Source organism: Neofelis nebulosa, chromosome 1 (assembly GCF_028018385.1).
Source record: "Neofelis nebulosa isolate mNeoNeb1 chromosome 1, mNeoNeb1.pri, whole genome shotgun sequence".
In the NCBI taxonomy this organism is placed as follows: domain Eukaryota; kingdom Metazoa; phylum Chordata; class Mammalia; order Carnivora; family Felidae; genus Neofelis; species Neofelis nebulosa.
Window position 1 is genome coordinate 95,083,586 of NC_080782.1, and position 26,494 is coordinate 95,110,079.

General features: G+C 38.6%; 1 protein-coding gene across 5 annotated transcripts in view; it reads left to right on the plus strand.

Moving 5' to 3' along the window:
- Positions 1-14,983: 14,983 nt before the first annotated feature.
- ACOT12 (acyl-CoA thioesterase 12) overlaps positions 14,984-26,494 on the plus strand; it is a 54,933-nt gene continuing 43,422 nt past the window's right edge. For 2 of the 5 annotated variants that reach the window (XM_058728284.1, XM_058728276.1), the window contains exons 1-2: positions 14,985-15,452; positions 22,289-22,358. In XM_058728284.1, the coding sequence (XP_058584267.1) occupies positions 15,326-15,452; positions 22,289-22,358 (197 nt within the window). In that variant the 5' untranslated portion in view covers positions 14,985-15,325. Of the gene's footprint in view, positions 15,453-15,566; positions 15,823-22,288; positions 22,359-26,494 lie in introns of those variants that run through there. The other 3 variants (XM_058728292.1, XM_058728267.1, XM_058728301.1) reach the window with 3 other exon arrangements.

A 26,494-nucleotide genomic window follows, 5' to 3' on the forward strand; every position in this document is an offset into this window, starting at 1 on the left:
TAATACAGTATTGTTAGCTATAGGCACTATACTGTGTATCAGATCTCCAGAACTTACCTTGTACAATTACAACTTTCTACCCTTTGTACATCACCTCCCCATTTTCCCCTTACCCCAACTCCTGGTAATCACCATTCTATCCTCTGTTTCTATCAGTTTCACTATTTTAGTTTCCACCATAAGTAAGATCATGCAGTATTCGTTGTTGTTTATTTCACTTAGCATAAAATTCTCCAGATCAATCCGTGTTGTTGCAAATAGCAGTATTTCCTTCTTTGGTTTAGCATAAAATTCTCCAGATCAATCCGTGTTGTTGCAAATAGCAGTATTTCCTTCTTTGGTTAAGGCTGAATAATTTTCCATTGTATATATAAATAACATTTTTTAAATCTAGCCATCCATGGATGGGCATTTAGGTAGTTTTCATATCTTGACTATTGTGCATAATGCTGCAATGAACATGGGAACAAATGGATGTCTCTGGAATCCTGGTGTCAATTTCTTCAGATAAACAGAAATGGGATAACTGGATCATATGGTAGCTTTATTTTCAATTTTCTGAAAAACCTAAATAATGTTTTCCACAGTGGCTGCACCAATTTACGTTCTCACCAACAGTATACAAAGTGTCCCTTTTCTCCACATCCTTGTTAACACTTTTTAGCTTTTGTTGTTTTTTTAATAAGCTACATCCTAACAGGTGTGAGGTGATATTTCACTGTAGTTTTGATATGCATTTCCCTGATAATGAGTGATGTTGAGCACCTCTTGGCCATTTGTATGTCTTCTTCAAGTCTGCCCATTTTTTAATCAGGTTATCAGATTATTTTGCTATTGAATTATAGGAGTCCTTCTATATTTTGAATATTAAATCCTTATCAGATACAGTAAAACCTTGGTTTGCAAGCATAATTCATTCCAGAAGCATGTTTATAATCCAAAGCACTTGTATATCAAAGCGAATTTCAAGAACCATTGGCTCAGTTGTGACAATGTGATGTTCAGCCTCATGTACTACTCATATGGCAAGACATCACTCGTTTATCAAGTTAAAATTTGTTAGGAATGTTTGCTCATCTTGTGGAACACTCACAGAACAAGTTACTTGCAATCCAAGTTTTTACTGTATATGGCTTAAAACTATTTTCTCCCATTCTGTAGGTTACTTTGCCATGTTGCTGATTGTTTGCTTCGCTGTGCAGAGGTTTTTTAGTTTGATATAATCCCTCTTAATTATTTTGCTTTTGCTGCCTGTTCTTTTGGTGTCCTAACCAAAAAACACTGCCAAGACCACCGTCAAAGAGCTTTTACTCTGTTTCCTTCTAGGAATGTTATGATTTCAGGTTTTATGTTCAGGTGAAACAAAACATAAAAATTTGACTCCCCCCAAATAGGAAGAGGGAATATGTGTAACCTCTAGGAAAAAAAACAAAAACAAAAAAACCTTCAGATACTGACTTTCTATATTACTTTTGCTTATTAAGAATATCTTGATTACCTAAAAATTAAAAAAAAGGAAAGATCTCCTATTCTAGCACTGTAGGTAGTGTCACAGAGAGACAAACCATAGTCTCAGCAGAGAGAAAATGTGGGTTATACTCTGAACAGGTTATTTATGTTCCCTCCAAGCCTCAGTTTGTTCAGCTCTAAAATAAGAACACTGGTTTGAAAAATCTCTAAGCACCATCTCAAGGAATTAAAAGTGATAAAATACTTCTTAGTGCTATTACATTTTGATACTATAATAATGCTGTATCTAACATAATTAATGTGAAGATAAGATCTTATAAATAGCTAGAAAATTGTATTGATGTAGAAAAATAATCAGAAAAAAAGTTTTAATCTTTTTTTTTTATCTGCTAATAAGAGCAAGTTTGGGGGTCTGGTTTATTGAAAATTTACCACTTAATTTTAAATTTAAATTTACCACCTTAATTTTTTAAGGTCATTTTCCTGTATATAACAGTCAATTCTCATTGAAAATGCCAAGAAAATAGTCTAATAATACCAGTTTTTTCAGATAACTAGGTTTCTAAATAAAGAATCACTTAAGAAGGGATGAGCCGGAAGTGACATGATTAAATATGTCCTCTGCCCATTGCATTAAACCTAGTCACATATTTAACAAGAATGAAAAAAAAAAATGCCTCTGTCTGGACAAGGATTGTCCCCTTGACTACATTCTGAACTTTTATTGTGTCTAAGCTCTAAAACATTAACCTGGTGAAGTTGCTAATAATATTTCAAGAACTGAGGTATTAAAGCATAAAAATACATTTCTGTGATGTCATCTTGTTCTTGTGGAGATTGTCTATTCTTTTTCATTCATGTGAAGAGAACTTTAAATGTCCACTTCAGGGAAGAAAACTCCCTGAAGAATATACTGATGTAGTAATGAGATTTTAATACCTGAAATGTTTAGAATATGAAGAAGACATACTGATGAGAAAAAGATGTCACAGGAGAGTAATTTTAATGAAAAAGTCTTTAAAAAACCCAGTGTCTAAAAGGCATGCAAGTGGTTAACATCAGACTTGACAGAACTTGATTTTGTACATAGGGAAAGAGGAAGAGGGAGGCAGTTACCAGATCATGTAATCGTTGACAGTCATTTTATAAAATCTTTGATCTTTTGTGTATGATTTGTTACGGACATTTTTCCTTACTTCGTTGTGCAATTTGTTCTGAATTAGACTACAGTTAATTTGGTGCACTCTATATCTGCACAGATTCATTAAAGGTAGATATATACGGGGTTTTTTTGTACTTGAATTCACAGTTTTTGTATAGTTTTGGATTTTACTTTGACTATGTTTTGGGAATTACACAAGAATTAATGTACATAATTTAAACTGTTTTAAAGCAAAAATTTTTAATTGGGTTTTATTGATGAAGACTTCTTTAAAAGGCTAAAGTTATATTTTGTATGTTTAACCATCCTCTATTATACATTCACCTGTTTCAGTGATACTTGTGTCTTGCAATTTTGGATATGTTTTAGAATAAAGGTTCATTTTACAGAAAAAAATTGATAAATTATGCTGAATTTCTGAAGTTATAATAACTTAAAAAACCCAAACTCTTAGGGATGAAATAAGTTTCAAATTAATTATTAAAATAAGAATACAATCATGGCAATATTATAAAGAATAATAAATAAAATAGTACAAAATATCCAGAAAACTATTGTCATAATCTCAAGCACTAAATTGACTCTGAAGTCAGTTCAATTGCTGGCTCTACCATTTCCCATTATGTAACAAAGTATTAACTTGTGCTCATTTTCGATATATAAAATAGTAATTATTAACAGTACCTACAAAAATCCATGCAGGGCCTCATGACAATTATATGGAATCATGCATATAAATCACTTTGTATACTGTCTGGCACACACAACTATAAATATTGCTAAGATTACTAACAAAGTCTACTGATTCTTTATAATTAGAACATGGAAAATTCTTAGGTTGATTCAATTATATGAATTAATATTTATTGTTTATCAAAAACTAATTATACATGCATATTTTTCTTAAAATCAACTGGTAAATTTCCTTTTAATTTGAAAAAAAATAAGATTTTGCTTTATTTCAGCCTATAAGATAAACTGGCTAAGAACTTACAACTTCAAGTATCTTTAATTAAAAATCTCATGACATGTGTATAGGACTAAAGAATCACATTCTAAGTAGGTTTAGCTTTTTAAAAATTTACCTAGCTAAGCTGTTATAGACAATCAGTTATAGACAGAAGTCTCAAAGACATAATTTGCTATTAAATTGCTGCTTGAGAAAGAGAAGCAGAAAAGTAAGCTAATATAAAAAAATCTATTAGAGCTATGTATTTTGTAGGGTATGTTCTGGATTGGTCTCATCACAACATAATCTACATCTACATTCTATGCATTAATCAAGGTGGCACAACATCCATAAGAATAAAAGATTTTATATTTGCGATACTATAGACTATACCAAGAAAGTGGGCCAAAGTACTTAAGTTCAGCAAGTACTGAAGTTTAAAAAGTGGTTTTTCTTAACCCTCTAATATCAAGAAATCCAGTTACCTTATCTGCCCAATGTTTGCATTATTGCTTTCTGTTCTTATTCTGGGTCTCAGCCCAAAGGTCACCTCCCCCAGAGAGCTCCTCCCTGACCACACAGCCAAAGTTGTCTGTTCCCACCCCCATTTCATGCTTTATTTTCTTCTTAGCATTCATTTTGATGTTAAATTATCTTATTAGTTAATCTGTGTGTTTGTCTTTGGTCTTTTCTCATTAGCATGTGAGCTCTCTGAAAGCAGGAACTCTGACTGCCTCGCTCATTACTGTGCCTAGAAAAGCTTCTGGCACATAGTAAGGGTTCAATAAATGAAAACAGTGGCTGATTATCAATCACTAAACAGTAGGTTTGCATCCTCATCATTGTTCTCTACTGGGGTTTGGGGGTTGGAGGTGGATAAAACCCCACATAGATTCCCACCATTGTTTTCCAGATACCTGTCCCTATGTCATAGAACAATGAAGTGACAATGCCCTTACAGCAAAAGGGGCCTCTGCCTTAATCCTGCACTTAAAAAAAAAAAAAAAAGGTGTTAGTGTTTATTTTTGAGAGAGAGAGCAGCGGAGGGGCAGAGAGAGAGAGGGAGACAGAGGATCTGAAGCAGGCCCCGTGCTGAGAATGGAGAGCCCAGGGCGGGGCTCGAACCCACGCACCGTGAGATCATGACCTGAGCCAAGTAGGACGCTTAACCAACTGAACCACTGCACTTTAAAGGGCCCCACATATCACAAGTTCACTCACCTAAATTAGTATTAAAGTATATGAGATACTCTGCCTCGGGATCTGGCCTTCGGCACTGACATGGCATTATCCTTAAGCCTAAATATCCACTCTGATGGTAATACTCTTCAGGCTCTAGGAAAATGCCTCTCCACCTTGTTTGCCTTATGTTCTCAATCAAAGGGGGCTGTGTTTGAATTTAATAAAGGTTTGTTTTTTTTCAGTGTCAGCGATAAACACTGCTTTAGAGAGTATGAGAATCTGAGTGAGAGAATTTCTCAGGTAAGTGAAAAGAGAAATTAACTCACTTGCCAAAACTTTACTGTGGGATGGTTATGTATACAATAGACTCTATTGCATACCAAGATATTTCCCAAGAATGCTATCTCTGCCCTCCGTCCTCATGTTCTAATTCCTGACTCAGGAGACCCTTGGGAATTAAGGCAGTACTTATAACAGTGGCACATAGTAGCCGTGTAACTTTCTGTGACATGGAACAGTTATTCATCCAAACATCACCAGCCCATCAACAGAACAGACATGTATATCATTAATTAAATTCAGTTGTGTTTTACATTTTGCCAACTTTCTATTTTGTCATCATGAATGTATATTTTTAAAATGAGATGACAGCACAAATTTTATTTAACAATTCGCTCACTTGATGTATAGTCTTAAATATTTAGACATATGGTATATGGGGCTCCACTTGGACTTTTGCTCTAAGACCCACAATTTTTAGAGACAGGACTACAAATAAAGAGAGTATGCTCTGCCCTGGATCCCTGTTCTGGTTACTATTACTGCCTAACAAATTACCCCCAAACTCAGCAGCTTACAACCACCATTTTATTATGAAAATAATTGTGTGTATCAGCAATATAGGAACTCTTTGGCTGGGTAGTTTTTGCTTGGTGTCTCTGATGCATTTGTAAGAAGATGTCAACTGAGCAGTGTCATTCTCAAGGCTTGACAAGGTTGGTTATCCAAGAAGGCTCACTCAGTTGACTGGCAGTTAAAGCTGGCCATCAGCCTGGAGCTAAGCTGGGACTATTGACCAGAGGCCATTACATACCTCTTCAACATGGCAATTGAAAGGAACTTGGATTTTACAGGCTGGCTGCCTCCAGAAAGAGTCCCAAGAGAACCAGGCAGAAATGCATGGTCTTTTATGACCAAGCCTAGGAAGTCACACAATATCACGTAGTCACAAAGTATGTACCCTATCATAGGAAGCTGTCACAGTCCTGACAGATTTAAGGAGAATGGACAAAGACCCCATCTTTCAATGTGAGAAGTGTCAAGTCCCCATTCTGCTTAGGTTACTTTCTTAGTCTCCCATAGGGGCAGGAACTGATCTGGATCTGTTTGACACTGCTTTCCATACCCAGTAGCACCCATGTACAGCTGGTGAGGTAAAGCCCAGTGGAAACTGACCATTTGCCTGATTTGAGGACACACAGATGACTGTGTAGGTTCCTGCATCTCTAGCACGATTAGCTAGATGGTTGAAAAATTTATTTCAAAATTGATGTAAGAAAAAACGATTTCCAATATAATGTTTCCTTTGTTTTATTAGGATACTACACAGGGTACGATCCAACATCATTATACAAGTATATCACCTATCTGAGACAATTGACCTCAAATGAAAGTATGATATTATAAGCTAGATTGATCACTCACCTGATATGAGCTAACAATGAACAGCCTGATGTCACTCAGAGATTGAAAAATAGAAATGAATATTTTCATAGGAAATAAAAGAACAGTAATTATAAAAGCATTGTGGTGGTGTATCAGCTAGAAATCTTTTGGTGACACATGACAGATAACCAAAGGCAAATGGTCTTAAAGGACTAAGAGGGGGAGAGAGAGTAGACGGGAACATAGGAAAGATTTATTTGTTCATGTAACTGGAAAGTTCCAAAGTGATTTCAGGTGAGACTTGATCTAGCAGTTCAACAAAATTGTCAAGAACTTGCCTTTCCCTATAGTCTTCCACATGCTTGAATACCCCTGTATGGCTCATTGGTCATTTTAAAAATTTGTCTTGCTTCCACTCTCCATTCCCATTCAGAGCTCAATCTCCTTTTAAGAAATAATTGTTTAGGGGCGCCTGGGTGGCGCAGTCGGTTAGGCGTCCGACTTCAGCCAGGTCACGATCTCGCGGTCTGTGAGTTCGAGCCCTGCATCAGGCTCTGGGCTGATGGCTCGGAGCCTGGAGCCTGTTTCTGATTCTGTGTCTCCCTCTCTCTCTGCCCCTCCCCCGTTCATGCTCTGTCTCTCTCTGTCCCAAAAATAAATAAAAAACGTTGAAAAAAAAAATTAAAGAAATAATTGTTTAATCTTAGTGAAAAGGCAATTCTAGTTACTTGTCTCATCTCTACTGAAACTGAGAGAAACTGATGTCACCCCTTCCTATACTTTTTTCTTCCTAAGCCCTAGGGTCATGAATAGGCACATGACCTAAACTTGGTCAGGCAAATGTTCTCTCGGGTCTTTAGATCTTGACCAAGGTCTACCAGGAAGGAAAACAGGCAAGACCATACCAGAATCTTGTGGTATAATAAGCAACTTTGCTATGCTTCCCAGTCCTGAAGCACAGCCTTTGTTTCTGCCTGCTGTCAAGCCTGGTTTTCCAAATCTAGTCAATTCTGAGAGCAGCAAAAACATCTTCCTTGCTTAGGATGCTTAGGCCCTGCTGCTTGATTACCAAAGCAATGAAGACTTCTTGGACATGGCCATCCAGAGGAGAGCTTCCCATCTCTGTGTCCCCATGGCACCGTATATCCTATCCTTTGATATGCCCTCACCACATTACACTACTGACTTATCCACCTGTGTTCCCTACCAGACTGACAGCTCCCTGAGAACAGGGGCCTTGGCTTATGCTTAGCCCAGTGTGTGGTCAATATGAGGTATATAAAATAATGTATTTAATTAATTAATCTATTTGGAGAGAAAAGACATGTCGGTATTAAATGATTCTAAAATTTAAGGCAGTATATTGTTAAGCAGAAAGCATAAGGGCTCTTTACAAAGTGTGGAACTGCCAGAAAGAACATTTTTAGGCTGTTTTGTGAGAAGTCATTGCACACTCTTTGTTTCCCACTAAAAGGAACCAGTCTTCCTTAAAGAAATGCCTAGTTTCAGGGCTGGGGAAGCAAAAAATACAAGATGAGCCTGCAACATCTGTTTGTACTGGGAAATGAAGAATAACAAAAGGAGGAAAGAGGTATTTCAACAACAACAACAACAACAACAACAACAACAACACAGAAGCCAGCTTGGGGGGGTTCCCTCTGACCCAACTGAGGACAATTTGAGCTTCAAAATGAATAATGATAAGAGAGTATAGCCCACTGAATAAAATAGGAACCATGAGTCCACAGAGATATAAATAATGTATAAATAGAAATTTTAATGAAGAATGAGATATTTACATAGTTTCAAAGTACCTCCACACAAAATGCTTATAAATTACAAAGCCTGGAGATACCACCTCAATCAAATGACCAAAATGAACATCATTGGGGCACCTGGCTGGCTCAGTCAGTTGAGCAACCGACTCTCGATTTCGGCTCAGGTCATGATCTCACAGTTTGTGGGATCGAGCCCCATGTCAGGCTCTGCTCTGACAGCACGAACCTGCTTAGAATTCTCTCTCTCACCCTCTCGATGCACCTCCCTTTCTCTCTCTCTTTCTCAAAATAAATAAACTTTTAAAAAGTTATTTTTAGAAATGAAAATCATCAAAAATGGCACAGACTGAAACTGTGCATGGGCACCTGGGTGGCTCAGTCAGCTGAGCTTCCGACTTCAGCTCGGGTCATGATCTCATGGTTCGTGAGTTCAAGCCCCGCGTCCGGCTCTGTGCTGACAGCTTGGAGCCTGTAGCTGCTTCAGATTCTGTGCCTACCTCTCTCTCTGCCCCTCCCCTGCTCACACTCTGTCTCTCTCTCTCAAAAATAAATAATAAACATAAAAAAAAAAGAAATTGTGCATTACCTGATAAAATACACAAAGAATGCAGCATCGTTTTGTGCCATTCCTGCCGAAGATGCATAAACTCTATCTAGTTACAAGGGGACATCAGACAAACCCAAATTGAGGGTCATTTGACAAAAATTCTGGCCTGGAACCTTCAAAAGTGGCAAGGTCATGAAAGTCACAAAAAGATCGAAGACTCCTGGACTGAGGGAAGACGACAGAAATGACAACTGAATGTAACACAAAGCACTGTCTCCCTTGGGACCATTGGTGACACAGAAAGGAGCCCAAGGATCAGTGGTAATGAAGTGTAAATGTTAACTTCCTCACTTTGGCAGTGTATTCTGGTTAAACAGGAGAATGTCTGGCTTATAGGAAATTCAAACTATAGTATTTAGGAGTAATAGATCATCAAGTTGGCAACTTACTCTAATATGTTTTAGGGAAAACATTTGCGTGGGTACTTCAACTTTTCTGTAAGTTTGTGATTATTTAAAAGACATGGAAGCATGGGGCCCCTGGGTGGCTCAGTCGGTTAAGCGTCCGACTTCATCTCATGTCATGATCTCACAGTTTGTGAGTTCGAGCCCCATGTCGGGCTCTGTGCTAACAGCTTAGAGCCTGGAGCCTGATTTGGATTCTGTGTCTCCTTCTCTCTCTGCCCCTCTCCAACTTGTGCTCTGTCTCTCTATGTCTCTCAAAAAATAAATAAATGTAAAAAATAAATAAAAATTAAAAAAATTTTAAAACATGGACACAAATCAAGATTGATCTTTAGTCTAGTAAATGGTCAGTGGAAGGATACAATCTGAAGAGTTGCCCACAGCCAGCTTCCATCCATATTTATCATTCTGTCTCATCTTTATTAGAATGATTTGTGTTTATGTAGCACTTTCACATGTGCTGTAAACTCTATAAACTCTATAAACTATAAATTCTATAAAGTCAGAGATTCCATCTGTCTCACATACCATTTCATTTATCCAATGCCTAGAATAGTCTCCGGGTCACAGTAGGCACTCATGAATGTGCACCAGTTGAATGATGAATGAATGAGTGAATGAATGAATGAATGAATGAGCGAAGTAGCTTAGACTAGAAAAAGCATGACCTTTGGAGTAGCTGAGACAACAGCTAGACTAATGGGTTTGAATCTGGGATCTACTACTACCTTATATGGTCTCGGGCAAGTTGCTTCAGTTTCCTCATCTATGAAATGGCAACTATAATAGTTCCCACACTTCACAGGGCTGTGTAGCATGTTATGAGTATTGATGAAATTATCTGGGCTTGAGTTCTTAACTCAGATCAACTGAGTGACATATTCAAGGTCAACACCAGTAAGAGGAGAGTCCACCTCAGACACAAACACATCTCCCTGGACCAAGACTGTGTCTCTTTCTCCTGCATCACTGCTTCCTTTAGTGATTGTAAAGGGCTCTTGTTAAACTGAATACATGCTCGGGAAAAGATTGCGATGAAAGTTCTATCACATTCTATTAGTGTGCAACAGAATCACATGCAATTTTTGTTCAAACACAGGTTATTGCCCCACTCCATAGTTTCTAATTCATTATTCAGTATTGTATTCAGTATGTATTCAGCATGTCTGGGAAGGGCCAGAGAATTTTGCCAGAGAACAACTGCCAGGGAGGGAATTAGTTGAGAGTCAGCTTAGAAAGCAAGGAAATGCTGAGGGCAGGAGATTGAAGGATATGAGTGAACCTAGAGGCAAAGGAAGGTCAGCTTCAGGGGTTAAGAAGAGATGGGAGGGCTCTGCCATCAGATGTTAGCTCAGTCTCTACCTTTGTCTCTGAGACAAAACAGGCCAATTCCTCTAAAGCCACAAACTACCAAAACTCAACCCATACCAAATAACATTAAGTCGAGTAGCTTTAAAACTATTTATAAAATTTGAATTTATAGTTTAGAAACCTATCAAAAAAAATCTCCAGCATTCAGATGGTTTCACTGGAGAATTCTAGAAAACATATAAAGAACACCAAATCTGCACAATGTCTTCCAGAATATAGAGGGAATGCTTCCTGATTCACTTTATGAATGTAACATCAAAACCAGACAAAGACAGTAGCAAGCAAGCAAGTGAGAGAGAGTAAACAAACTATAGACCAGTATCAAAAATATAGATGCAAAAACCCTTAACAAAATGTTAGGAAATAGAATTCGGCAGTATATAAAAAGAACTATACACCATGACCAAGAGGGATTTATTCTAGGATGAGAGCCTGGTTCAATATTTGAAAACAATCACTGCAGTCCCCCATATTGACAAGTAGTGTTGGTGGCATCCAGGGGACTCCACTAAGCAGTGCCTAGGATGTAGGTGGGGCCCAGCAATTTTGGGGAAGTGAAAAAATTAGTCTGTATATACACGGCTTGTGTTCAAACAAAATAAAGTGCTACACTCCACATGCATAGGTGACTCCCAGGTTTCACACCTAATGCTTGTCTCTCTGAGAGCTGGGGCCACTGGAAGCACAGGGACAAACAGGAGAAAGGTTGGCTTGAGGCCCCAGGTGCTAAATGGGACAGTCCAATGTCCCCAAGGGGAGACTGATCCCAAGAGTAGAGTCCAGGAGTGAAGAAGAGGAAGAGACCCTGGAAAAAGTTGGCAACTGAAATATAAGAAAGCCCATTCTGGAATTTTTGCTTAGGAACTTAAACTTTGAACTGCATCCTTATAACTGAAATTTGAACTTGAAAACATTGGCCTGACACCATGCATAACATACCAAAGGTAGAATCGAGTCTGATAACTAATGAAGTTCATCTCTATATGAAATTCTTTGAGTTTCCAAACTTTCTGCCTGGGATTCGTCTCCTAAAATGAAAAGACTCCCAGCTGCCTCTGATATTCAGCACAGTGTAAGTATCATGGCTTTCTGTGCCTTGTGTGAATTCCCTCAGCAGCCACTATGCCAGTGCCCAGTACACACTGACAGTGTCTTAATGCCTACTGATGCAATGCTCTGAGCACCCTTGCCCTGCAGTCAGCATAAGTGCTGGGGAGTTAATGCTCCCCAGGGCAGCCCTTAGTCAATGAAGTCTTTATCCTCCAGCTCCCCTTTCTCCAGGAGGGGTAACTTAGGCTGTTCTTCACAAACTTTAATGTGCTTATGACTCACGTGAGAGTCTTAATAAATTTCAGATTCTGATTCAGCAGGTCTGGGATGAAGCCTAAGATTCTGCATTTCTAACAAGCTCCCAGGCAGTGCCCATGTGGTCTGGGGACCACACTTTGATTCCCCTATTAATGCCCTCTGCAGTTTCCTCCCAAATAAACTGTTTGCTTTCAAATTCTTGTTGGAGGGTGTGCTTCAGGGGAAGCACTTTGTTCCATCTCTCTTCTTATATTTTATGTCCCTTGTTCTCAGTTTTCTAAAAGGCTGACCTCTACCTCTAAAAGGCTGACCCAGGGCAAACACTTCATTTCCTCATCTCCAGAATGAGGGGGTTAGACTGTCTAGTTTCCTTCCTACTCCAACATTCTAAACAAGTTCTCTTTATTCTAGTTATTATCATACTTTCCACACTCCTCCCGATCTGCTTTCCTGCTCTTGTGCATGACCTTTTAAAATCAAGCTGGCTTCACATTCTGCTCATCTTCAAAAGATGGCTCTAAACAGAAATGGAAAATGGAAGCCTTTTCTTTAAACATAATAGCAAAACTCCTTGACAGATAAAGGATACAGCAAATGTTCACACATGCAGATGACATTTTCATTGTGTGGGAGAAAAAGAGACCATTCAGAAAAACATAAGAATAGTAGTTTCAGGCAGAGGCTGAAAACAAAAATCAGTGAGAAACCAACAAAAGATATGAAACCATAATCAAAGGACATCTAAATAGGAGATAATACACATAGAAAACACAATAGTGAGTGTGTGAACTTGTCTGCTTTTGGATCAAACATCCCTTCACATACATATGCAGATACAAGCTGCCTGCCTCCGATAGTCCCTTTGGAAAGCTACCTTCTTACACCTATGCTTAAAACAGTTTGAAATTCCTCTAGTTTACCAGAAACCAAAGAAATGAACACATATATAATATTACCACTGTAGTCGCCATTTTTTAATGCAAAATAAACCAACAGGACAAAAACCTTATTTTTGGTAACTTCAGGCATTTCCTAAAATATTAATACATGAAATTTATACATGTAACCATCAGTTATGGCTGTGCAACAAATAATCCCCAGATCACAAAACCTAACAACAATAAGTAGTTATGTCTCATTCATGAGTGTGTGTGCCTGCTGGGTAGCTCAGCTTCATGCTGCAAGTCTGTAGGTTGGGTGCCTGGCTCTGCAATAGGTGGATCCAGTATGGCACCCAGATGCTGATATGGAAAGCCGCTCAGGCATATGAACTTCCCATGGCAGAGGTAAGACATACCCAAGAACAGGTACATGTGGTGCTTTGAAGGCTAGGCTTGGAACTGGTACCCCCTTAACTCACTGTGTTCCATTCCAAAGCAAGTCATGTGGCCAAAGCCCAACATTAATAAGTGCCTCCCGTGAAGTTATCAGCCAACAGAATGAATATGTACTGAATACTGTGATCTGCCAAAATGGCATTAACAACTTTAGAGGCATTTTCCAAGAAGGAGTGATACGAGTAATAACACTGTTATTGAAATAAGTATGCAACTGCATATGAGGACCATCTTGGAGGCATGGGTTTGACTTTGTTTTAAAAAGTCATTTTTATCTGTCCAACTTCGGCTCAGGTCATGATCTCGCAGTTCACGAGTTCCAGCCCCGCGTCAGGCTCCATGCTGACAGTTCAGAGCCTAGAGTCTGCCTCTTGCTGTGCTCATGCTCTGTCTCTCCTTCTCTCAAAAATAAGTAAAAACATTAAAATAAACAATTAAAAGTCATTTTTATGCTTTATATAAAAGCCAAACTTAATTCTTGCCTAACAATGCATCCAGTTTGTATGTATGCTTATGTGGGACGGAAACCTCTTTCAAAACATATTTTTTTTAGATTTTTATAGCCCTGTTATTTTTTTTAATATAAAATTTATTGTCAAATTGGTTTCCATACAAGACCCAGTGCTCATCCCAACGGGTGCCCTCCTCAATGCCCATCCCCCACCCTCCCCCCCTCCCACCGCCCATCAATCCTCAGTTTATCCTCATTTTTAAGAGTCTCTTATGGTTTGGCTCTCTCCCTCAAAACATCTTTAAAAGGAAAAGCAATATATTGGAAAAAAAAAGAAATAAGGATCTTTGCCAAAAAAAAAAAAAAATGAAAAAAAAAAAAAAAAGCAAAAGCAAAATTGTCAGAATGTCCCATTCCAAAGTGTCTAGGCTGGGGCTTAGCAGGCTCTAAAGGAATGAGAAAGCATCACCAATTTGTTGAAAGCAATTAGGTTTTGTGGTAAGCTACTTTGGACAATCAGGAGCCCCAAGTTTAAGCCACATGCTCCTACTTTCTTAGCTGTTCCTATTATGTCTGACATGTTGCTTCATCTCTCCAGGCTTCCATTTCTTCACCTGCAAATGCTCTCCTGGGTGCAGCCACCCCTAACAATACAATAACTATGAATCTATTAGATGCTGGAGGTTTTCTGGTGTCTCTATTTCCTGAATGAGAACTGCTTTGTAAAGTCACTGATTTCAACTCTAGAAAGTAATGGCTGCTTTGTGTTAACAGCTGAGAATGAAAATTCTCATTTAATATTCTAGATTTTGTCTCCTGAATAGAGTCTCTTGGGATTTGCTGGCATCATTAATAGTGAGGCGACAGTTTCTAATCTTAAATTCTCTAGATTAAAACCAAAAGATTGCCTTTCTTTGTTGAGTGACTCTCATGTCCCTGCAAACATCAGCACTTTGTGTTTGCTTGGCGGTGGGGGTAATTTCACAACAAACTGATCAATAACAAAGGGTTTGGGGGAGCTATTTTAACATCCTAAGAATCAGAAGGTGTATTTTGAACTAGGGCTTGAGGAGTGAGGGTCCACTCTACCTGGCAGTGAACAGCCAGGGGAAAGAAAAGGTAGTCAAACACTCTAAAATCAGTTTCTAAACCAAAATGTTGTCCGCATTCTCTGGACAACATTTAACAAATCAATCCTTAACCTCCCACCGTCTGTCAAGTTCTTCAGATGGCTGTTATCCTCACTACTTATTTACTTAGCAAACACCTGTATTACCTCAGCCAGGCACACGCTCTGAGTTACGTACATTACTTCATTTAATTCTCTCTACAGTCTTCTGACCTGAGTACTGCTGTCCTCCCTTTACACTTGAGAAATTCGGGCTGCTTCCAGCTTTGCCAAGCTTGGTGGCCCCGGATTTGGCTTCTGACACCCAAGAGAGATCTCTTTCGCGCTCCTCGCGATATTCCCGGCACCTCGAATCCCACGTGCCAGTGCACCGGACGGGCCCTGGAGGCCCGCGGGGCGCGGGGTTCGGGCCCAGGGCTGCGGCGCCGGTGCCCTGCGGAGCGAGCGTGGTTTCCGCGCTGACCTGCTCGGCCCGCCGCCCTCAGCCCAGGGGCTTCGCGGCGGGCCCGGCTATGGAGCCCCCCGAGCCCGCCGAGGTGCGCATGAGCCAGGCCATCCAGCCCGCGCACGCCAACCCGCGCGGCGAGCTGAGCGCGGGGCAGCTTCTCAAGTGGATCGACGCCACCGCCTGCCTGGCTGGTAGGGGGCCGACGCGGAGGGCCGCTGTGGGGGGAGGGGGGGGGCGGAAGGGGAGCGCGGAAGGCCGGCGTGGCGGGGGTGGCGGGCTGGCTTGGATACCGGGATGTGGGGTGGTGGGGGTCGGGACATGAGAGGATCCCGAGGCCAGGGGTGCAGGCCGACCCACCCCAGTACGGAACCAGACGCTTGGCGCCCCAGTCCTCACCATTCCTGAACCCGGGGTCCGTGAGGAGAGAGAGGCAAGGAGAGGGTATTTCCAGTTGTGAGTAGTTGGGGACCCTAACGGTTGCGGTAGTTCATCCAACACCGGGAATAACCTAGACCAGTGATTCTCAAACCTTTCAGCCTCAGGACTCCTTTACCCCATTAGGTAAGTGAGGACCCCGCACTTTTGTTTATGTGGGTTATTTTGTTGATATTGACCATCACCGAAATCTTTTGTTATTTTTTAAAATATTTATTTTTTGAGAGGGCACAAGCTGGGTTGGGGCAGCAGAGAGAGGTGGGGGGTGGGGGGCAGAGGATCCCAAGCGGGCTCTGGGCTGACGGCAGTGAGCCTGATGATGGGCTCAAACTCAGCAACTCTGAGATCATGACCTGAGACGAACTTAGATGCACTACTGACTGAGCCACCCAGGAGACCCTCAAAATCTTCTAAAATGAATTCATTTAAAAAGAACAAGAATAAACCCATGACATAATTTTATTGAAAAATAACTATTTTCACCAGTAATAAAACTATGCTTAAAGGCATGCTCTTGGTTTACATTGTTGCAGATCTCTTTACTATCTAGTTTGATAGATTACTCCTTTCTTACATCTGCTTCTGCATTCAGTTTGTTGCTACCACACCTTATTTCGTCTCCTCTCAGGACCTTTGCACCTGCTTCTCATTTTACCATTATGACCTTCTTTTGCCCTTTCCATGCATTACATCTCAGCTTAAACAGCCTTTCCTCAGAGAAGTCTTTCTTGACCACTTGTTTACATTTGTACTCTTCCAGCAATTTTAGCAGAATGCCCTTATTTCCTTCCTACTGCTTAGCACAATCTGTAATTATTTTGTGTGTTGATCTCTTCACCTCTTTATTTTCTGCCTGGCCAATTCGCATGTAAGCTAAAGTTAGTTCTCTAGTGCTTAGTAAGCACTAAACAAAAACCTCTGCTTTCATGGATAGGTAGGTTGGTGATGAATGGGTCCAAAACTTGGAATCTCATTTCCGAAATGAAGTCAGGCTTTGCATAACGCAGGAACAGACCCGGCAAAGGTATATTGTGAAGGAAAATATGTTAAGATTAAAAACTAAAGCTGGAAGGAGCTTAAGATCATGTTTCTTAGGACTCTTATTTTACAAAGGACAAAAGTAAAGTTCAGATGATGACAGAACCCCGCTTTTCTCACTGAGTAGCAATAGAGTTTCTAATCCCCTGTGTGTTAACCGCCCCCAAAATTTAGTCATATATTCATGCCAATCTGTTTGTTTGTTTTATGTTTGTTGATAGGTCTGTTTGGTTTCTCTCTTAACAGTTTTTATCAGTATTTGAGGTTGATTATAATAACATAAATAATGGAAGAATAAATGTAAAATTAATTCCCATCTAAGGGAAACAAGTGTAAAAATCACTGAGGTTGCTGATAAAAATGATGCCTATTGCCAAGGCAACTGAATACATTATGTGAATAATGAAGTGATCATTTTGTGCTTCTGTCCTGTAAAGAATAAACAGTTGCTGTGCTGCAATTGTCATAAAAGTGTCTGCCTTTTTACATCTTTGGAAACTCAGGCCATAGACTGATTCAATTGATAACCAACTGCTTTGGATTAATAGCTCTGTTGCTAATAATAAATACAACATTAAAGAAACCTTTATGATAAAGTCAGTTTGGAAACATGGAAATACCTGTGTTAAACACTCTATGGTGAGAAGCACCACATAAGCAAGGGACGTTATTTAACCAAGGTGCAACAGAATCTGTGGCAGAGAAATGTTCCGCCATAGTGCTGTCCTTTCTATGATAAGAATAATACAAAAACTGGTTTTCCTGGCATTTTCCCAGCCAGAGTTCCTTGTTGACCAGCACTTTTCCACAGGCCCATTACTATGATAAATAATGATCCCAGCCATGGACCTAAGGCTCTTCTGTGACACCCAGACACTGCTAGACTCCAAAAGATCTTCTCAATATTTAAATAAAGATTAAACATGTTCACTATCATTTTGGCATTAAACCTCGTTTCTGTCAGTAGTCCCATTTTTCTAGTCGTTCCTTAAGCCTAGAGGAATGAAACCATATCTGAGTCATTCTCCACCCTCTGTATACATTTCTTATTTTGAAATATCACAAACTCACCCTTTTCTGTATTGCATTTCTGAATCTTGTCCAGGGTTCACTCTATTAGGAATGGGATGCAGTCCATACAGTAACACAAGTAAAAAATCTAGAAGTCATCCCTTCTTGATACCTCTCTCTACCTTGCTTCCCCCTCCACATACTCAACCCATGAACTAAGTCCTATCAGTGTTACCTTAAAGAAATCACTCAAACCCAACCACCTTGCTGTGGCTCCACTGCCACCACCTAGGCCAACCTATCATCATCCTTCATGTGAACTTCAGCAGTGGTTTCTAAACTGATCATCTCCATTAATTCTGGTGTCCTCTCCACACTACATCTAAAATATTTTTTGAAGGTGCTAATCTAATCATATCATTTGTTGTTTATCTTCCCCCACTGTCTTCTTTATCAAGAGTTACAAAGGTTCCTCTTCTGGCATAGTAAGTATCTATTAGGAAAAAAAAAGGCACATAGATAACTGCTATAAACTCTGGAAAAAACAGTAAATAAAACCTACTTATGGGCAACTGACAGGTGAAAAAAAGCAGATTTAAACACTTGGAAGTCAACACTTGGAAGAAGAGAATGGTACTAGCTAACTTTCTCTGTTTTGTTTTGGTTTTTTAATGCCTTTAAGCCTGAAGAAAGACCTTATTCTGCTCCCAGCTAAATTTTTGATGGAAAACCCACAGACTTGCTGATTTGAAGAGCTATAGGATTTGGGGAAAACACAGCTACTTAAATGTGAGGAGGAAGTTTCAAGAGAGGAGAGAACTGAAGAGGCAGAGCTGTATAATCTATCTATATTTTTGGCTCAAATCTCTGGTGAAGCTTGAATCATGTATGCATAGAAGAAACTCCAGCCTTGCTAGATGATGCCAAAAGAATTGGGAAAGGGCTGTTACAACCTCTAGGGAGATAGAGTTTTATAGTGGGAATTTAGTTAAGTACTTACTTGGAAAAACAAAACAAAACAAAACAATACTCTTTAGAGAAACATGTAAGAACCCATAATTTCTACAATGTATCACTCACAGTGGCTAGGATATAGTCCAAAATTACTTTATATACAAAGAAACAGGAAAATATGATGCATTCTTAAGTGAAAAGATAATGGTGATCAAGCCTCGATGATCCGAGTGTTAGAATTAAGCATCCATTATTCTATAGCAGCTATAATAAGTATGCTTGAGGATGTAATAAAAACTCATCATAAAATAAAAATCATCATAAAGAATGAAAAGATAGTAAGTCTCAAGAGAGAAGTAGAAACTAAAAAAAGAACCAAATGAAAATTCCCAAACTGAAAATTACAGTATCTGAAATTTAAAAATTCACTGGATAGGCTTAACAGCTGATTGGAGGAGAGTAAGTAAACATAAAGATGGACAATAAAAATTATTCAGTCTGAAGAAAAGGGAAAAGATGAATTTAAAAAATGAACAAGTGAACAGATATATCAAAACCACATCAAAAAGTATAACATACATGTAAAAGAAGCCCCAAAAGAAATGAGAGAAAGTCTGAGGCATAAAACAAACATTTAAAGAAATAGTAGCTGAAATTTTCCCATATGTGGTGAAAAACATACATTTACAGATTCGAGATCATAGGACGCCAAGCAAGATTAATACAAACACAAAACAAAACAAAACCTCACATCTATCACAGGCAAACTGTGATGAAAAGAAAATCTTAAAAGCTGGCAGAGAAAAACACTGTGCTATACATAGGAGAACACTGGTTAGAATTACTTATGACCTCATCAGAAACAATGGAATCCATAAGACAGTGAACCAATATCTTAAATAATAATTATAAAACTGTCAACCAAGAGCTTCAAGGCCCTGTGCATAGTCCATTCTCAGCCGACCCTTCAGCCTTACCAGCTCTCCTTCTTGCTTTCTGCATTTTATCCTTAAAGACTTTGATCAGGATCTTTGCAGTTCCTTTTGCTCAGTGTGCTCTCCTTTTCTCTCTTCTTCCTCCTCAACACATCTATTTTTATCCTACTCATCCCCTCCACTTGGACATCTGCCCTGACATCCTCCCTAGGTCTAGTTTCTCATGTTATGACTCCCATAAAATTGATGTTTTCTTCAGGGCACTTAATTCATTTTGTTATTTATTCCTTTAATTAATCCATGGCTTCCACTAGTCTCCAAGAGAACAGAGATCATGGCTGTTTTACATTTTCATCACCTTACATAGATGCTAACACAGTGCAGGTATTCAGTCAATATTAGTTAAAGGAATGAATGAATGGAGATGCCACCATTTTAATCAGTCATCATCTCATACCTGGATTACAACCACTTACCTAGTCTGCTACTGTTTCCAGCTTCTCTGTTTCCCCCGGGAAATCAGTAATAGCTTTAGAGTTTCTCCACTTTGATTAGCATACTGTATGAAAGACAATCAAAATCAAGAACCAGAGCAAGCTGGTCCTGTTAAATTAATATCTGACACACTTGTAAACAAAACAACTGCATATAATCACACATAAAAATTGTGATCATATGTTGGCTCCCCATATTTCTATTTTTAATTTCATGACCCTTAAAAGTCTATAGTGTAAACCATGGCTGTTGAGCATCTGAAGCCCATCTTTAGCTAAGCACTTCTCTGAAGAGTGTTCCTTGGTTGGTCTTTTCTGAGAGTTCCTATTGCTTCTGTAGTCAAAATCACTATTTAGAACATTGTATTCAATCTTTCCAAGCCTGGATTTCCTCGTTTGTAAAATGAAACTAGTAATAGTACCAACCTCATGTAATTGACATGCATAAATACTTAGTTCAGTGCCTGGTCAATAATAAATGCTTAATAAATGGCAACTATTATTATGATAATATTCGTTCATGATCCCTAATGCAATCTAGTATAGTGCTGTATATACATAATAGATACTCGATATATACAATCAAAATATATAAAAATAAAAAAAATTAGTCTTATTGATTATTGCACTTTAGTTATCATTTAAATCATTCAAAACTGGTTATTCATATTGGCATACATGGTAACATTTTATTAACAAGAATAGTTTAATAAACTCAACATCCTGTTCTCTCAGGTAACTGGAATGAATGTCTATTAGGTACTCCTTAGTGAATGTCTTATAGCCTGTATTTGCAAGGATCTGGCAGTTCTCTGGAAATCTTAAGCTCTAAAATGTCATCTACTATAGCTGGCTCTCTAATTGCCACTGAGCGGAGTTATTAAGAGATAACACTGACTTCTCAGTATTGGGAAATCAGTAGGAATTTAACAAATGTTTGATACACTGAATTCAACTGAGCCCATCTTGAATATTTCTAGAGTCTGGTACTTTTACATTCCCTTCCTCTCACTGAACTTTACACCTGGGAAGGCAGTCATTCCCTCTCCATCAATCACACACTAACTATGGTTAGTTTTCTGGTAACTCAGTTTGTATTATGTGCATGTTTGGAAGAACAGCTAGTTATTTCCAACTTATAAAACCAGAATGTGCAATTTTCTACAAATTAGATTATAGAGAGGAGTGTTCTAAATAGCTGCTCTCTGGAGTATTTCCCCATGTCTCTTTACCTGGCACTATCAAGTAATATTGTAGTTAAAGTAATCCACACAAAGAATACAGCTTTAGTATAATTCACTGTCTTTCTTTTTCATGTCTCTAAAAGTGTGAAGAATAAAGAGTGAAGTCTCCAAAATTAAAATGAGGTTCAAAGCACTTAAAAAGCCGGTGCAGTCTGTTTGGGTTTTAACTGAATGTTCGTCAAAATCAAATTCTGACAGAAGCACATGTCAACATTTTTCCTAAAGAGATTAAGTTATGATATTTTTATATAAAGCAAAATCAACAATCAAAAAATATCTCAACAAATTAAATGCAGGCATGGAATATGGATAGCTAGGGTTCTTCCCTAATCTCTTTATACCCTATTTAATATTCTCCTCTCCAACATAATTACTGCATACAGAATTTGGTAATAATGAACAATAAATATTGACTAAATACCTAATAGATGCTGAATATTTCTCTGCTACTCAAGAGAAGTTGCTCTCCAATTTGGGGTCTGATGTCAGTGTCTCCTATACTATTCAGTACTTACACTTGTTAAGTGGTCTAAATATAATCAGCTTCTGGTTATGTGGGATAATGGATACAGCTTTGATGAATTGTTTTTAAAGCAAAAGAAGGGTCATATCTAACAAAATATTTAAAGTTGGTACTAACTTAATAAAATTGCTATTTAAATAGCTAGATATACTAGGTATTGGTTTTGAATTTCAAATCAAAGACAGTACAATAATTTCCATTCAGTAGAAGTACAACTTACAGAGCAAAAGAACTGTCATTGATCCAGGTCATCTCTAAGTGTGGGCATAGTGGCACTTCACTGAACCAGAGGATGAGTTACTAGAATACATCCATTTAACTTTTATTCTTTTCCCTTATGCTGAAATATTTAAACATAACTATTAATTAACACATTTTTGCCTGTTTTTGAAGCTGAAAAGCATGCTGGGATTTCCTGTGTTACAGCCTCAGTGGATGACATACAATTTGAGGAGACAGCTAGGTAAGTGGTATTGCTCTATCACACCTTTCTCCTGGGCATTTTGGCTCATTTGCAGCATATATTTGCATTACCTATGCTTGTTTATTTGGAGTCAATGATCCAATTTGTTAATTAAATATTTGACCTAATATAAATCAATAAAATAGTAATTGCAGGACCTACTTTTAGTAAACACTTTGAAGTAGAAATTCATAGTCCTGGTTTTATTGAGAAATAGCTCTCCAAATAGATGGCATTCTGGTATGAGGCAGGGCTGGATTTCTAAAAGCTGATTCTTAATGGCTCCTTCCTCTACAAGAAGAATAATTAATGATAATAAGAGTATTTATGATGGTGAATTTCATCATTAAGTTGTTGAGTGAACATTAATTCATGTGAATACAAATGTTAAATTATGAAAAACATTTAATGTGTGAGAGCGTTTATGTGCTTTACCATCTCCTATTGTAGAAAATTTCAAGATTAACAAATGTTTCAAACATATACAAAAATAGAAGAGTACAGTATATCCCCAAGGACCATCACCTAACTACAATAATAATAAGCTCATGGAAACTCTTGTTTTATCACTACTTCTCCATACTTCCCCACACACCTAGATTATTGTGAAAGGAAATCCCAGGCATCATTTATGAATATTTCATTATATATTTCTATATGATAAGGACTCTTTTAGAAAACATAATAATATAATAACAATACCATTAACAGAAATCATTATTCCCAATGACCTCAAAAGATATTTTTTTAAAAATTAAACAGTTGGTTTCTTAAATCAGGATTGAATATGGTTGATAGGGCTTTTAACATAAAATTTCTCTTCTTTCTTTTCTCCTAGTTTTTTTTTTTTTTTTTTTAAAGAAACCTGGTCATTTGTTCTGTAGACTTTACATTTTGTATTTGCTCATTGTATCCCTGTTTAACCTGTTCACCCACCCTTTGTATTTCTTATACAATGATAGTTACATCTAAAAATTGGTCAGATGAAGGTTTGATATTTTGGTAAAATTAGTTCTTGTCAAGAGCACGTAATGTCTAATGATCATTACTTAGAACCATTATTTCATTACATATTGGCAGAATGGTAATGTGCTAATACTATCATTTGTTTTTCATTTATTTTCTGAAGTATTTGTGTAGAGAGACTTCTTATCTCATTAATTACTTGGTTACCCTTAAGTAAAGTTTGTCTAGGAAAGACAAGCTTAATTCTTTCTCTTTATTTAGTGTCATTGTAAACCCATGGATTTTAACATATTTGATGCATTTCAATTCTGACAAGATGGGCTCATCTTTTACATTTCCTTACAAAAACTTAGTCATAAATTTCTTCAAAAGAAATTGTAAGTAGAGATCACAATTTGGGCAGAAAATGTGCTCATTTATATAGGGTTGGTCATTGTTTCTAGATTTTTTTCCAGTGGACAGAATTAAGAATTATTTGTTTTTTAAAGAGTTTATACTAGGGGTGTCTGGGCGGCTCAGTTGGTTGAGTGTCTGACTCTAGATTTCGGTTCAGGTCATGATCTTCTCGTTTGTGGGGTCAAGCCCCACATGAGGCTCTATGCTGACAGCAGGGAGCCTGCTTGGGATTCTTTCTCTCTCTCTCTGCCCATCTGTCCCTCTCGTGCTGTCTCTCTCTCTGTCTCAAAATAAATAAATGTAAACATTTAAAAAATAAATAGTTTATACTAATAACCATAATAAATTCGCATTATATGTTTTTTTTAAGGAGGATTATATGTTTTTATGTTTGTATCTCTGGTTTTGTTTTTGTTTTTCCCTGAATATCTTGATCCTTGAAGACGTGAACATAACTTAAAAGGAAAAGGAAGAGAGAAAGTCATCTGTTTCTGGTCTTGGATGGTTCTCAAGGACCATGGGGGTAGTTGGCATTGTTTTCAGGCCCTAAGTAGTCTTGTCCAATGAGATACTCAGTTTATCTCCCCAACCTTACTGTTTACATTTACCTGTTTGGCATTTATTTATTTAGATACAAGGAAAATTAAGTTAAATGAAACCACATGCATAAAAAAATCACTTCTTCAAAGCTGATACAGAAGAAATTTTTGGTAGAAATTAGAATCATAGACATGGAGAGACCTTTATAGGTCAGCCCAGCTTTCTCTTTGTAACAACAAGAAACTGAGGCCTAATTCCCCAAGCAAGCCAGGAGACAGAGGGTGCTTAGAGTCTGGATTTCCTTATGCTTAATCCAGTGCTTTTCCCAACCCACTGTTTCTGCTTTTGTGATCAGCAACTTTTACTGAACACTTCTCAATGGTTGTTCTCACAGGCAGCTGCAGTGTCACTGAAAGAGCTCTTGACATTCTAGAGTCTTGCAGATGCAGATAGAGATCCACTGACTAAGCTCACATACTAGCTATGTGATTTTCCTTGAAGTAGAAAAAATTGATAGGAGTTTGTATATCAGCAAAATTACAAATTACTATAAACCCAAACTTAAGACTAGATGAAGCGCCATTATTAATTTAGGAGTTCCAAAAGTGTATTGTAATAAAGTATCTATCATGTACTTTCCAAACTTAAATTCTGTAATTTACACTTAACTAGCAATCTCATCACTGAAATATGGGTTAGTTTTTTTATGCCATTTTGTGTTGGTGTTATCAAAAAGGATTTGTGGCCACTAACATCATGGAAAGGGGCCTTCTTCTATTTTTTACATGGGACCTGGATCATAAAAAGAGAAAATTGAAAGCTACCTACAGAAAACCATATATTGATGGATTGGGAGAAGATGGTGGCGTACGAGGACACTGGGCTCACCACGTCCTGCTGATCACTTAGATTCCACCCACATCTGCCTAAATAACCCAGAAAACCGCCAGAAGACTAGGCGAACGGACTCTCTGGAGCCAAGCGTAGATAAGAGGCCCACGGAAGAGGGTAAGAAGGGCAGCGAGGCGGTGCCTGGTGGGATGGAGCCGGGGCAGTGGAGGGCAGCCCGCCTGGCAAGGCAGAGTCCCCGAGTCTGACTTGCAAAAGCGGAGGGGCCAGACTGCGTGAGTTCTGACAGCCAGCGGGACTTAACATCTGGAATGTTAAAAGTCAACAGCTCTGCTTGGAGAGCAGGAGGGCAAGAGGACACTGGGAGGGAGAGGTGTTGAGCCCTGGAAGACAGAGCTCAGCTTGGTGGGGAACAAAGTTGCTAGCCAGTGCCATCTCCCTCGCCCATCCCCCAGCCAAACTCCAAAGGGAACCAGTTCCCCTCACGGAACTTGTTTGCACTGCGCAAACACCCAACGCTGTGCTTCTGTGGATCCATCCCTCCGACAGATCTGCCTACCTCCCAGTGCCACAGGGCCCCTCCCGAAGCGGACCACCAAAGGCAAAGCGAGCTGAGTCTGCCCCTCCCACCCCTGTGTACCGTGAAGATCCACCCTGGCTAATACACCAGATCCCATCAAAGCAGCACCATAAGCCTGGAAGTGTGCAAGTAGCCCAGACAGATGCAGGGCTGGTTCAGCATTTGCAAATCAATCAATGTGATACATCACATTAATAAAAGAAAAGAACCATATGATCCTGTCAATCGATGCAGAAAAAGCATTTGACAAAATTCAGCATCCTTTCTTAATAATAACCCTCGAGAAAGTCAGGATAGAAGGAACATACTTAAACATCATAAAAGCCATTTATGAAAAGCCCACAGCTAATATCATCCTCAATGGGGAAAAACTGAGAGCTTTCCCCCTGAGATCAGGAACAGAACAGGGATGTCCACTCTCACCGCTGTTGTTTAACATAGTGTTGGAAGTGCTAGCATCAGCAATCAGACAACAAAAGGAAATCAAAGGCATCAAAATTGGCAATGATGATGTCAAGCGTTCACTTTTTGCAGATGTCATGATATTATGCATGGAGAACCCGATAGACTCCACCAAAAGTCTGCTAGAACTGATACATGACTTCAGCAAAGTTTCAGGATACAAAATCAATGTACAGAAATCAGTTGCATTCTTATACACTAATAATGAAGCAACAGAAAGACAAATAAAGAAACTGATCCCATTCACAATTGCACCAAGGAGCATAAAATACCTAGGAATAAATCTAGCCAAAGGTGTAAAAGATCCATATGCTGAAGACTATAGAAAGCTTATGAAGGAAAT